The 13,724-nt window shown below is 37.8% G+C and overlaps 1 protein-coding gene across 28 annotated transcripts in view; it reads right to left on the minus strand.

The window, feature by feature from the left end:
• The window catches only part of Fhos (Formin homology 2 domain containing), a 395,727-nt gene that overhangs the window by 316,856 nt on the left and 65,147 nt on the right, over positions 1–13,724 (minus strand). For 26 of the 28 annotated variants that reach the window (XR_010854742.1, XR_010854739.1, XR_010854738.1 and 23 more), the window contains exon 2: positions 1,880–1,909. The exons of the other annotated variants lie outside the window; for them this stretch is intronic. Coding sequence is in view for 18 of the 26 variants with exons in the window: in XM_067112895.1 (XP_066968996.1) it covers positions 1,880–1,909 (30 nt within the window). In the remaining 8 variants the exon portion in view is untranslated. The remainder of the gene's footprint in view (positions 1–1,879; positions 1,910–13,724) is intronic. 28 annotated transcript variants of the gene reach the window in all.

A 13,724-nucleotide genomic window follows, 5' to 3' on the forward strand; every position in this document is an offset into this window, starting at 1 on the left:
AGTGGGAGGTTGAGCCCAGTGACGGTATGCCGTCATACACGACTTTGTAAAATGAGAGAGAGAGAGAGAGAGAGAGAGAGAGAGAGAGAGAGAGAGAGAGAGGGAGAGAGAGACAGATCTTCCCGTCACCCGTTTCATGACCAGAGGGAAATCGTAAATAGAATTTGAAACTGAAAACCAAAAAATGACAAGTCGGGAACCTCAGGTGCAGTGGGCGTCAAACTTGATGTTAACAGGGAAGTCTTCGCAACTGGGCTCAACTAAAACTCATAACTTGAGTTCTCCATTAAGTTACAAAGATCGGTGAGACCTTCGATAAAAAAGGAATTTCTCATTAGCTCGCTGTCAAGGAAAAAGATTCCAGTGGCAAGGACAGCAGGAACCAATATCTGTTAGGTCGAAAAAGTTACCAACAATTAAGAATTTAACAGACACATGAGTTCGACTAATATTATACTCTTCCATATTTACAAACAGAAATAACTCAAAAATACGTATATATATATATATATATATATATATATATATATATATATATATATATATATATATATGTGTGTGTGTGTGTGTGTGTGTGTGTGTGTGTGTGTGTGTGTATGTGAGTGTGTTATAACCGTGCACTCAGCTATCATGGCTGGGATTGGAGATGGCATCGGTTCGATTATAAATATCCTTTCTGTCAAACTGAATTCGACAGAAGTGTATATAGCAGACAAGAAATCAACTTCAGTATATACATACATATATATACATATATATGTATACATATATATACATACATATATATATATATATATATATATATATATATATATATATATGTGTGTGTGTGTGTGTGTGTGTGTATCTTTCGCCCTTTAAGCTTCCAAAACTATTCTAGACCTAACAGGACTATACTTACCTAAATGGACCTGGGCTTATTATTAGAAAAACCACTAAATTATATCAGCCACCATCAACATAAAGCGACTATGGAATAAGCTTCAAGCCAGCGACTTGTCAGACAGTCCTTGCTAAGGCACAAAATTTTGTTAAGTACATGGAACAGTCTATTTGTACCAACACTGGTATTCAGCGATTAACAAAAGGAAATTAATTCTGTTAATGGTATTTCACATTAAAGCAGTATGTGTTGTCAGTGAATCACGCACACACATATCGGGAAATACACTATAATTCAGCCATTGAATCAAAATAAAATACATGGAACACTGTAACTATCAATGATAAAATAAAAATATACGGAACACTGTAACTATCAATTGTAAAATAAAAAAATACATGGAATACTGTAACTATCGATGGTAAAATTAAAAGCCATGGAACACTGTAACTATCAAAAGTAAAATGAAAATACATGGAACACTGTAACCATTAATGGTAAAATAAAAATATACGGAACACTGTAACTATTAGTGGTAAAATGAAAAAAAAAATACGGAACACTGTAACTATCAATGGTAAAATAAAAATACGTGGAACACTGTAACTATCAAAAGTAAAATAAAAAATACATAGAACACTGTAACTATCAAAAGTAAAATAAAAATACATGGAACATTGTAACTATCAACAGTAAAATAAAAATACACGGAACACTATCAACAGTAAAATAAAAATACACGGAACACTGTAACTTTCAAGAGCAAAATAAAATACACGGAACACTGCAACCGTCAATGGTAAAATAAAAACACACGGAACACTGTAACTATCAACAGTGAAATAAAATACACCGAACAATGGAACTGTCAACAGTTAATGAGCTCTTCAGCAACAACAGCGGATACATCGGAAGTCGCTACATACGACATATATTATCTAAACGTAAGAGACATTGAACATCAAAAACATTTCCACTTAAACAGAAATGACTTACTCCAGAGTAAGTTGCTGTCCTTTTCGTGTACTGAAAGAGAAGTTCGTTCATTTATTAAAAGCTGTTTTTACTTATAATTTAAGCAGACAAAGTAACAAGAGAGATTTTACAGGCCTGAGTCCGGTAGATAGTATTTTTTTTATGGGGTGAAGAATAATAAGCAAGAGGTAACTGAAAGTTTGATTTGGTTGGTGAATTTAAGAAATCTTTAGGTTCTTAAGAATAACAGTGGAATAGAAAAGTCAGGTTCAGTGAAAGATATAAATATGAAATGAAAATAAGAGGAAAATCTTTGAAACAAGATTAATATCTGAAGGGGAATACTATGTAATCATTATTATACATAAGACAGTGATAATAGTTCAGACGAGAAAATTCGGCCATATAATTATTCTGTACCTGTGATAGATTTTCATATGAGAGAGAGAGAGAGAGAGAGAGAGAGAGAGAGAGAGAGAGAGAGAGAGAGAGAGAGAAGAGAGAATGATATTTCCAGTTCCCAAAGGTCCTTGACATATGACAACCTGTGTTACTGGATGCGTGGTATAGAGCGAGGTTTCACATTATGACCAAATTATTTTTTTTTCTAATATAATAGTGTCTAGCTACTGAACCCACAGAGTTGTTTGTAAATATAGCACTCCTAACGATTTCTTAGCCAAACTAACTTTAGTTTTCACAAAATCATCTGTCAATACAGAACTTCCAATGATATTTTGGCCAAACTAACTTTAGTTTTCACAAAATCATCTGTCAATATAGAACTCCCAATGATTTTTTAACCAAACTAACTTTAGCTTTCACAAAATCATCAGTAAATATGTCACTGCTAATAGTTTTGTTTTTCAGCCAAACTAACTTTAGTTTTTACTATAATAACTACACAATTTCGTTTTAGTCCTTCATCCACACAGAAGGGTATCTTACACATGTGATAAACTGTGTAAAACAAACATCTGTTTTTTTTCCTTCGGTAAAATCTATTTCACGCCAATGTGGCCACGGAATTTCTTATTAGGTAAAAAGTGTTGGCAGATCGCTTTGCAGTTTTTATCGACTACCAAAACACCACATCAGGGTACCATTAATCGTAAAGGCCATACGATGGCACTTGCCCGGGCACGTACATACGCGTACACATGCACGTATGGACATAAACACGCACACATGCATACATAAACATATAAACACAAATACAAACATACAAATAAATGCACACGCGCATATATATATATATATATATATATATATATATATATATATATATATATATATATATATATATATATATATACATGCGTGTGTGCATTTATTTGTATGTTCCACTAAACTTGTATGATTCTGCCGATTAATAAAAATAATAATGACTCCATCTCACGTTGTTTGGTCTACAGCATTTTTTGGGATGAATAACTGTGATTACGATAAGAAATAAGAAAGGTATTTCTTCCGTATTGTTTTCGTGTGAAATACAAAAAAAAAAAAAGGGACATCACTAGTTAAGAAATCGTACTGCATACTTCAAAGACTAGCAGCCCTTGACAATAGCAAAATAATAAGACATCCTTTCAAAAACAGATTTAAAAATAAATCACTATAGACGTATCCACCGGATTTACTTCAAATAGTATTGTTCTAATGTGTTGCCAACTTGAAACAAGTGATGAAAAAATCAAAATTACGATAATCTACAAAAGACACACAAATATGACCTCTAAGGCAGCCATACCACGCCATACTACTTGCTAAGGTGAATGAACTAATCAAGCTTTAGATTCGACATATCTCTGTAGATGGAGTCCCATAACCAGGCTGTTATGTAAAGCAAGACTGGTTTCACGGCATGGAAGATATCTAGATCCTTGTGATTTCCTAAAAACAACAAATGTCAATTCATCTTCTGATATTTTTGGGTGGTGCTGTTTTATTTATTAAGTGTGAATTGATAAAGAAATTGATGGGTAGAGTATCTGGTAATGTAAGTGTAGAAATCTGGCGCTTTGTCTATGCTGATTATGGCGTCTCCTGTTCTGCTGTAGTTAAATCGAATTGCATTTTATCTTATGAATTATGATTTGCCACCGATAACCTTGATAAATATACATATTCATTTCTCAATATGACAGTTGAGCCTTTAGCCTCATTAAATTTCAATTATTTAAAATATAACACTATTTTTTACCCGGCTTATTCTATCGTTTTTACGCAATTTTAGCCGAGATAAACAATAAATGCGCTGAAGTTTCTTCAGAGCAATCGAGTTTTCTGTACAGCGTATAATCAAGGCCACCGAAAATAGATCTCTTTTGGTGGTCTCGGTATAATGCTGTATGAGCCGCGGCCATGAAATTTTAACCACGGCCGGTGGTGGCCTATCCTATATCGTTGCCAGAAGCACGATTATGGCTAAATTTAACTTTAAATAAAATAAAAACTACTGAGGCTAGAGGGCTGCAACTTGGTATGTTTGATGATTGGAGGGTGGACGATCAAAATACAAATTTGCATCCCTTTAGCCTCAGTAGTTTTTAAGATCTGAGGGCGGACAGAAAAAGTGCGGACAGAAAAAAAAGTGCGGACGGACAGAGAAAGCCGGCACAATAGTTTTCTTTTACAGAAAACTAAAAATGACTAGCTGGTCAGGTAACTATCTTTTCTTCAAACTGCTCTTCCTAGTTCAAAATGTATACAAAACTGAGTAGAAGACTTGTGAATTGAACTGAATTGAATTGAGTATAGAATTTAGGCCAAAGGCCCCTGACTGGAACCTTTGGAGGTCATTAACCTCTGAGATGGAAATTGCTATGAATCAATTGTTAGGAGAGGCTGGAAAGTAAGATGGAAGAAAGAGAATATGAAAGGAGGTAGAGTAAAAGAAAAGAAAGGGGTTGCAGCTAGGGGCCTAAAGAAGGCACGCTGCAAAGAACCTTAAGTAATGCCTACAGTGCACCGCACGATGTGCTTTGAGACTACCCTCCTACGAGGGGAAGACTTGTGAAACACGAAGTTTCTCGCCGTACCAATGCGATTGGAAACAGGGCGCAACACTTTGAAAAGATATCAAGCGAAAATAAATACTGGCATGAATGATTTGAGACGAAACAGAATTTAGACTCTATTTACAGCTTACCGAGTAATATGGATAAGTAAATCCCAAATTGATCTCACAAGCTGTGAAACCTTACTGATATTATTATTATTATTATTATTATTATTATTATTATTATTATTATTATTATTATTATTATTATTATTATTCAGAAGACGACATCTACCGAACGTCTGAACGATCCAAAAAGAAAGAAACCCAGGCTTAATAAGAAGTAAACAAACTAACAAAAACAATAAAAAGGAAGCGAATGTTTTTCCAAAAAAAAAACAAAAAAAACACGATGTACTTTAGAGACGACGCCAGCAGAATGGAAAAAGTGAACAGAAAGCCCTCCTAGCTAAGGTTTGTTTGTGCGCGTGGCACCAAAATCCCACGTGAGTTTAAATACAGTCGCGCTCTCCTCCTCCTCCTCCTGTTTCGTCTCACGGCTGCTGCCAGCGATCTGCTATTCTTCTTCTCCTTCTTCGTCTTTTCCGGGCTCTCTTTTGTCTGTTACTGAGAGAGAGAGAGAGAGAGAGAGAGAGAGAGAGAGAGAGAGAGAGAGAGAGAGAGAATGTGCATATATACTGTATATATATAAAAGTATATATATATAAATATATACACACACATACATATATATACTGTGTATATATACATATATATTTCCTGCTTTCTTTTCTTTGTCACTGAGAGAGAGAGAGAGATGTGCATATATATATATATATATATATATATATATATATATATATATATATATATATATATATATATATATATATATACATACATACATACATATATACTGTATATATATATATATATATATATATATATATATATATATATATATATATATATATATATATATATATATATATATATATATATGAGAGAGAGAGAGAGAGAGAGAGAGAGAGAGAGAGAGAGAGAGAGAGAGAGAGAGAGTTACTTATTTATCAAAAAGGAACGCCTGTAGGAAGAAATAACGTATGGAACGGAGAACTGTTACTTACTTGAAAAATAAAATCCTTAATATTCAAGGAACGAGTTTATGAAAAAAAAAATTCTCTCGTATCATTGTTGAGCAGGAAGGCACTCGAGTTAAATCTACAAAAAAAAAAAAAAAAAAAAAAAAACCAATGCTAATGAACGCTGTACTCGGAAGAGCTTCCTTCCCGGTACCTTTGGCGAGACTAAATTTAAACTATTGCCCGAGCAACTAACATCGTATTGATGCTTTCGCGTTGAATCCGAATTACCCTCAGAAATATCAGAGCCAAGGAAAATGTGGTGATGTTCAATAAATCTTACAATTTTGCCCTTCATATTAAGGGAAGGCGGAAGTCTCCACTGGCTTTGTGAATGTCCCTTCAAGACCTGAGTAAACGAGCTGTAACTTTCGTCTGAATGTCAAATCTGAGAACGAGGAAAGACCCAGTTTTTTTTTTTTTTTTGTTTTTTTGTTTTTTGCTCTATGGCCGACCTTGAACTCGCTGACTTTTAGATTGTCTGTCTGTCTCATTTATTAATTATTGCTCTCTCAATGTTGTCTCAGGATTCACTTGCTTCACGTAAAGGCCGCCACTAGAGTTCAGTTATACCTGCGCAGTTATGCCTGTGCAGGCACAACTGAACCCAATGACGTTCAGTTTTGCCTGCACAGGCATAACTGCGCAAGTATAACTGAGCGTCAGTGGGTTCAGTTTTGCCTGCACAGGCATAACCGCGCAGGTATAACTGAACGTCAGTGGGTTCAGTTTTGCCTGCACAGGCATAACCGCGCAGCAGGCATAACTGAACGTTAGTGGGTTCAGTTTTGCCTGCACAGGCCGACTGCGCAGGCAAAACTGAACCCGCTGACGTTCAGTGGGTGCATAACTGCACAGGTATAACTGAATGTTAGTGGGTTCAGTTTTGCCTGCAGAGGCCGACTGCGCAGGCATAACTGAACGTTAGTGGCGGCCTTAAGAAATTATATAATATGACAGGTCCTGTGCGAGACACGAAAAACCATTTAGGATAAATCTCCGAGAGGTTTGGGTGACATTTAAGCTTCGCAGTAAGGAAAATATATATAAAATGAAAAAGTTAAGCTATGAAAATACGCAGTTACAAACTTACAGGAAGAATCAACGTTGGGGAACAATTGATGCATATTATTAGGTGTTCGTGTACCACATAAACAAACAGCCACAGAGACGCACAGCCACGTCAATTCATTATGTCTTCCTTTTTTGCATGGAGGAATAGTGATACCAAATATATATATATTTATTCTTTTTATTTTTATGAGTTCGTTAACAAAGGAATACTTCAAGACAAACGTTGTTTAAAGACTGCTGTTCTTTTCTGACGAGACAATCGCGCTAGTTAACTTTGTAAGGTTTAATAGGGGTTTGCAACGGACGAGATACTTGTAATAATATTTTATGTTCAAGTGTTCGACTCCTCATCTATGTCGCGAGAAAATTATCAAAATTAATTGCCGCTTTGTTTAAATTCGAGGGAGTTTTGAAGCGTTCTCTTTTAATACTCACCTCTCTCTCTCTCTCTCTCTCTCTCTCTCTCTCTACCTACTGGGTACGTAGAGAGAGAGAGAGAGAGAGAGAGAGAGAGAGAGAGAGAGAGAGAGAGAGAGAGAACGTCTCAAAACCCTTTCAGATTTAAACAGAGCGTTAATGACATTTGAGCTGTTTTCTCGCGACAGAGATGAGGAGCTGAACACTTTAACATAAAATTTGATTACAAGTATCTCGTCGGTTGCCACCCTTTATTGAGCTGAGTTGAATTGAATTGAATTGAATGTAGAATTCAGGCCAAAGGGCAAAAACTGGGATCTATGAGGTCATTCAGCGCTCTAACCTCTATTAAACCTTACAATGTTAACTAGCGTGATTGTTCCGTCAGAAAAGAACAGTAGTTTTTAAACAGTGATGCATTTTCACCCCACTTCCATCAATTTCATCAAGTTGGCCTGAATTTTCTTTCTCGGGATTTTGTGATAGTTAAAGGCGGAGTTTATTGGATAGATTGATACACATTAGTTATTGTACAGAAAAAACTATTTTCCTTTCCAAAACAAGAACAATGCTCTCGTCATTTTCGTTTGTCTCGAAGTATTCCTCTGTTAAGGAACTCGTAAAAACAAAAATAAATATATATATATATATATATATATATATATATATATATATATATATATATATATATATATATATATATATATATATATATATATATATATATATATATATATATATATATATATATATATATATTTGCTATCACTGTTCCTCTACCACCTCTCATAATTTTCGTTTGTCTCGAAGTATTCCTTTTGTTGAGGAACTCATAAAAACAAAAATAATTAAATATATATATATATATATATATATATATATATTTATATATATATATATATATATATATATATATATATATATATATATATATATATATATATATATTTGCTATCACTGTTCCTCCATGCAAAACGGGAGACATGAATAGACATGGCTGTGCATCATTTTGGCTGTTTATTTTTGTAGTACAGGAACGCCTGCTAATATCCTGAATTATTCGCCCACGTTAATTCTTCTCATATCTGATTTTTAGTTTTCTGTACAAGAAAACTATTGTGCCGGCTTTGTCTGTCAGTCCGCCCTCAGATCTTAAAAACTACTGAGGCTAGAGGGCTGCAAATTGATACGTTGATCATCCATCCTCCAATCAGCAAACATACCAAATTACAGCCCTCTAGCCTCAGTAGTTTTTTTTTTTATTTAAGGTTAATATTAGCCATTATCGTGCGTTTGGTAACGATATAGGACAGGCCACCACCGGGCATTATACCGAGACCACCGAAATATAGATCTATTTTCGGTTGCCTTGATTATACGCTGTAGCGGCTGTACAGAAAAGTTGATTGCGCCGAAGACACTTCGGCACATTTCTTGCTTGTTTTTATTGATCTGGTTTAGTGCATGAACGAGTATGCTCATTCAAGTTTTTCCTAATACTAAAATGTTGTTTGTTGTTCTCTTTCTTCCTGGGATACTGCTTCAATTTCGCCTGGGCTTTGAACTATACAGAGCGGGAACATGAGGTACAAAAAGTTTTATAACTATAGCTGTCTTCTTTATTTTATTATTTCCATCAAGATATATCTCTCACAAGAAAAACGTGCACTTCAGTGGTGCTCATACAAAGCAAGAGCCCGTGCTGGAGCAAGGGCAGCTTAATGTAATATTTTTTTTTTTTTTTGGTAGATTTCTCTGGAACAGTTCCTTTCTTAAATGCTCGTATATCTCCATCATGGAAAAGTGCACTTCAGTGGTGCTCATACGAAGCAAGAGCCCGTGCTGGCGTGAGGATAGCTTAATATAATATTTTTATTTTTTTGGCAGAATTCTCTACAAGTTCCTTTCTTAAATATTTCTCCACCAAGCAAAAAGTGCACTTAAGTAGTGCTCATACAAAGCAAGAGCCCGTGCTGGCGCAAGGTCAGCTTAATATACGAGTATATATTTTTTTTACACAGAATTCTCTGCAACATTTCCTTTCTTGCAACACCTCTGAGCGAGGTTTCAGGCCAATACAAAGTTAACATTGAAAGAATTTTTTCCTTTCAGTGAAAGCTTCTACTAATTACCAAGAACAAATACAATTTTATCATTCGGCTTTCGTGTCATTCTCATTTGAAACGAGGAGGCATAGAGTCGAGTTGGTCCTTCTCAAACACCTTCAGTAAATAAGGTTCTTGAGGTTTATCACAATTATTATTGCTTCCCTAAGAACGTAATGACAGAATACTGAAAAATGCACACCAAAATTGAAGATGGCAATGATCAGAATCCAATAACTATGAATAACTATAAGTAAAGCCATAATTGGAAGCTATGACATAAGGAGAATAAATTAACGTTAAAAATTTGCTGCTTGAAAGCAACGCAAACGTGCTTGAGATTCATACCCCCAAGCAAGGGAACTGCAACCGTAAACTCTTAAGAGGAAGGAATTTTGTACCTTGGGTCATATTGAACCTCTTCTTGAAGAAGTAGAATTCTCATGTCCTACAGCTGATTAACTCAGCTAATTATCTACTGTGATCACGAGCATACCTATCATAAATCCCGTTGTTGGAACTTGTAACATAATCATATTAGGAGACTACTCAAGTCTAGAACTGCTCGCGCACAACCCAAGGAAAATCGTACCATATCTTCTGTCATAAATTCAAGCGTTCACTGATAAGACTCTTTCCTCTGAGCGGTCTAAAGCTGACTGCTTTTATTTTTCCTCTTTGCTCAATCTGATGCTTGCTACTAAATTTTGTGATAGCGTGGAATAAAACGAAAGGAATTTATCAGAAAGTACTGTCAGGAAAAAAACTGATGATAATGTGGCATTCTTTGCACATTAGGTCATTGAAGTTACTATCGTTCTGATCTTATGCAAAGTCTGGTTTTGGACGAGAGCGTTCTTCCAGCATCAAAGGAGGCAGTGAAAGATAAATAACTGAAATAAAACACAGAGAGAGAGAGAGAGAGAGAGAGAGAGAGAGAGAGAGAGAGAGAGAGAGAGAGCAACATATCTCTCTTGCGCTCTTTGTTTTTATTGTTCAAGTGTGCGTGACAAGAAGGTGATTACAATGACAAACACAAATAGCAGATGAAGCAGAACCATGTCCAGTAACCTCTAAAGACCAAAGAGTGAAAAAACTCAGATGCCTACGCAGATTAAGTAAACCCCGAATTCCTTATATCTATTTTTTCTTTAGCAAAGGCCATTTAACAACTAGGCTCAGAATCGTTCCCCCATTACTGGTCGCTCTGTTTGTTGTTGGGAGCGCCATATGTTCGTATTTTTGGGATTATGGTAAATGGCAAGTAATTTAAAGACGCGGTATGTCCTCTCCGCAACGGATCTACAAAGCAACTGACAGAATGTGTGCGCACGCTCGAATATAAACACTCTTAGTGAGGTGTACGTCACGTCACGTCACTTCTAATTTTAAGAGCGCGCACACAGTGATATTTCGACAAGTACCATGACATCAAAACAAATATAGCACAAATACAAATTATAATTTCTTCTGTTGGTTTGAGGTTCCAACTCTGTTTCCCTCCCCTCTCTCCCCCCACCTTTGCAACCCCCTTGGAAAGAATCTTGGCATTGAATGCCGTACTGAAACTTGGGTACTGAAAAGGACGTCGCGATCTAACGGCCAACCTACGCAAAACTCCTACTCGATAACAGCTTTCTCTCTCTCTCTCTCTCTCTCTCTCTCTCTCTCTCTCTCTCTCTCTCTCTCTCTCACAGACTTGCTACTTTTCTTTATCCTTCTGATTAACATGATCACTTTCTCTGAGAATACCATCAGGAATATCGTTCTGTGATAATATACAACAGTCAGGTAAGATGCTTCAACAAAGATTTTTTGCCGAATTCATCACGGATGCTGGCAATTTAAATGCTTCCCTTCTGTTAAAAGGCCAGATAATGTGGTTTTCAAAAAGTCCCAGTATTTACTGTTGCTAAAATATTTTCTGATTAGACAACAAGTGAAAACGTGAACTTTGAGCAAAGCCTCAAGCCAATGTTCGCATATCTAAAATGGCTGTCATAAAAACTATCGTACAATTCACGTCAACGTTCGTCTACTTGAAAATGTATCAAAATAGCATGGGATTCAAATGGAGGTTGTGTTATTCAGCTAAAACGGTCGAGTACCGTAAGCCAACACGGGTAAAAGGTAAACCAGGCATTTGAAGAATGTTTTTCAAGATGCCTAACCACGACTATCACCGAGCGTATGACGGCGAAGCAATGGCCCTTACATTTCTCTTGTGCATTTATCTCTGCCATAGATTCCTCCTCTTTCCCACAGACGTGGAGTGACAGCATTCCTGTGGGCTGTTGCTGACAGAGAGAGAGAGAGAGAGAGAGAGAGAGAGAGAGAGAGAGAGAGAGAGAGAGAGAGAGAGAGAGAGAGAGAGACCTTGTTTCATTAACACGAGGTAAATTACCACCAGAATACGAGTATTTCAAAATATGACAAAGATAAATTTCATTTATTAACTTTTCCTTTTTTTCTGGTGTTTATAAAATGATGACAGAATGTTTCAAGTGCCACGGGCCGTTTCATTAGTTTTCTGTGTAGTGTTGTTGTTTGGTAAAAGAATAGTAAATGCACAGAAATATAATTATTTTACATGTGCCGTACCATGAATTTCTGATATATTCTAGCGTTTCTTGAGCAATTCATGTAATGATGAAATTAATCTAATTGTACTTTTATCATGAGATATGCAAGAGAGATAATTATCGCCCTCTCATTTAATTCTGATTAAGACTGTGACCAAACTAAATACTATTCCCAGTTAGCAACAGAGACCCCTTTGATATTCTAAATGGCAAATATCATTAGGATTTAATGCCACGGCAACCTAATAACCTTACGTTCATCCTCGGCTAAATCTAGAGCAGAAGGTCATCCGAAGGTGTGGCCAGGAGCTTTTTAATCAGCTGATTAGCCGCTGGCCATAATCCCCAGTCTTAACCAGCGCCTACCTAAAGCCCTAAGCCCTTGTCTTCTAAAATCCAAGATCCTGTTATACCTTATCTATAAAGTGTTGGAACTGTTCTTGGCGGGCTTCTTCCTCCTGCTGAAGGATCTCGCGTTCCTGCTCCTGCCGTACTATCCTACGAAGCTTCTTCATGGCGATGCGGTAGACTTTCAGGTCTTCGAAGGTGGTGTCAGGGCGGCTGACGGCCCTTTTGAGCATCTTCTTCAGCCTGTGGGCCTCGGCATAGTTCCTGGGCTTGATGTCCAGAAGGCGCAGGAGGCGAGGGGACACGCCCACCCGATCCCCGTCTTGGTCGTGGTCGCTCGAGGGGCTTTCGCCGCGGCGTTCGGGAGGTCGGCGCCTGATGGGAGTCCGCTGTGAGTTCCCGTCCTGCCTCTGTACGTGTTCCATGTGCTGCATCTGCAGGTACCTCCGGGCGGCTTCGGGAGAGTCGGGCAGATCGAAGGTGACGGATCTTCTGACAGAGTCGTAATCCTGGTAGTCATTGTGCAGGAGGTCGAGGTTCAGGGACCTCCTGTTCTGAGAGGAGCTGTTGGTGGCCGACGCGAGGTCGCTGGCCGTTCGGCGGTAGGGCAACTGGTCTGTCGTGGCCGAAGAAGCGCCGGGGCCTCGCACGATCGCCTGCTGAGGGCCGGCGAGGTCCAGATCGAAATCTAGAGAGAGGCGATTTCGGGCCCTCGCCCGGACGTGGCTCGGGCCGTGGCGTTGGATGGCCAAGACCAGGTTTGAGTCGCCCTCGTAAGGGGACGGGCCCGAGTCTCTGACGTCGCGGGCGTCGGCTAGGAGGAATTTCATCAGTTCGGTCGACATGCTGGAAAGCGTTCGATTTCACGCGCACAAAAACCAATTAAAACTAATCACTGCTGTCACTGGACGCTAACCCCGCGCGCTCACGGTCAACGAAGACACAAAACGTACAGGAAAACTAGTTCCCGAACACGTGACTGCGCAATCCACGCGAGAAAATCCTGAAGTATACCGTGGGAAAAGTCCAAGAAGAAAAACTCCCTTTCGGGGATGAAAAAAAGCTAAGATTTATCAGTTCACTCTGGTTTTTTGTAAACAAAACACGTCCGGTTTTCACTGTAACGAAACGGTTCTCAAACCCTCACCGGTACACAGACTAGTTACCCGCGTGAGGGTCGTGACAGCAGTGGCATTG

The sequence above is a fragment of the Macrobrachium rosenbergii genome, chromosome 12 (assembly GCF_040412425.1).
Source record: "Macrobrachium rosenbergii isolate ZJJX-2024 chromosome 12, ASM4041242v1, whole genome shotgun sequence".
In the NCBI taxonomy this organism is placed as follows: Eukaryota; Metazoa; Arthropoda; class Malacostraca; order Decapoda; family Palaemonidae; genus Macrobrachium; species Macrobrachium rosenbergii.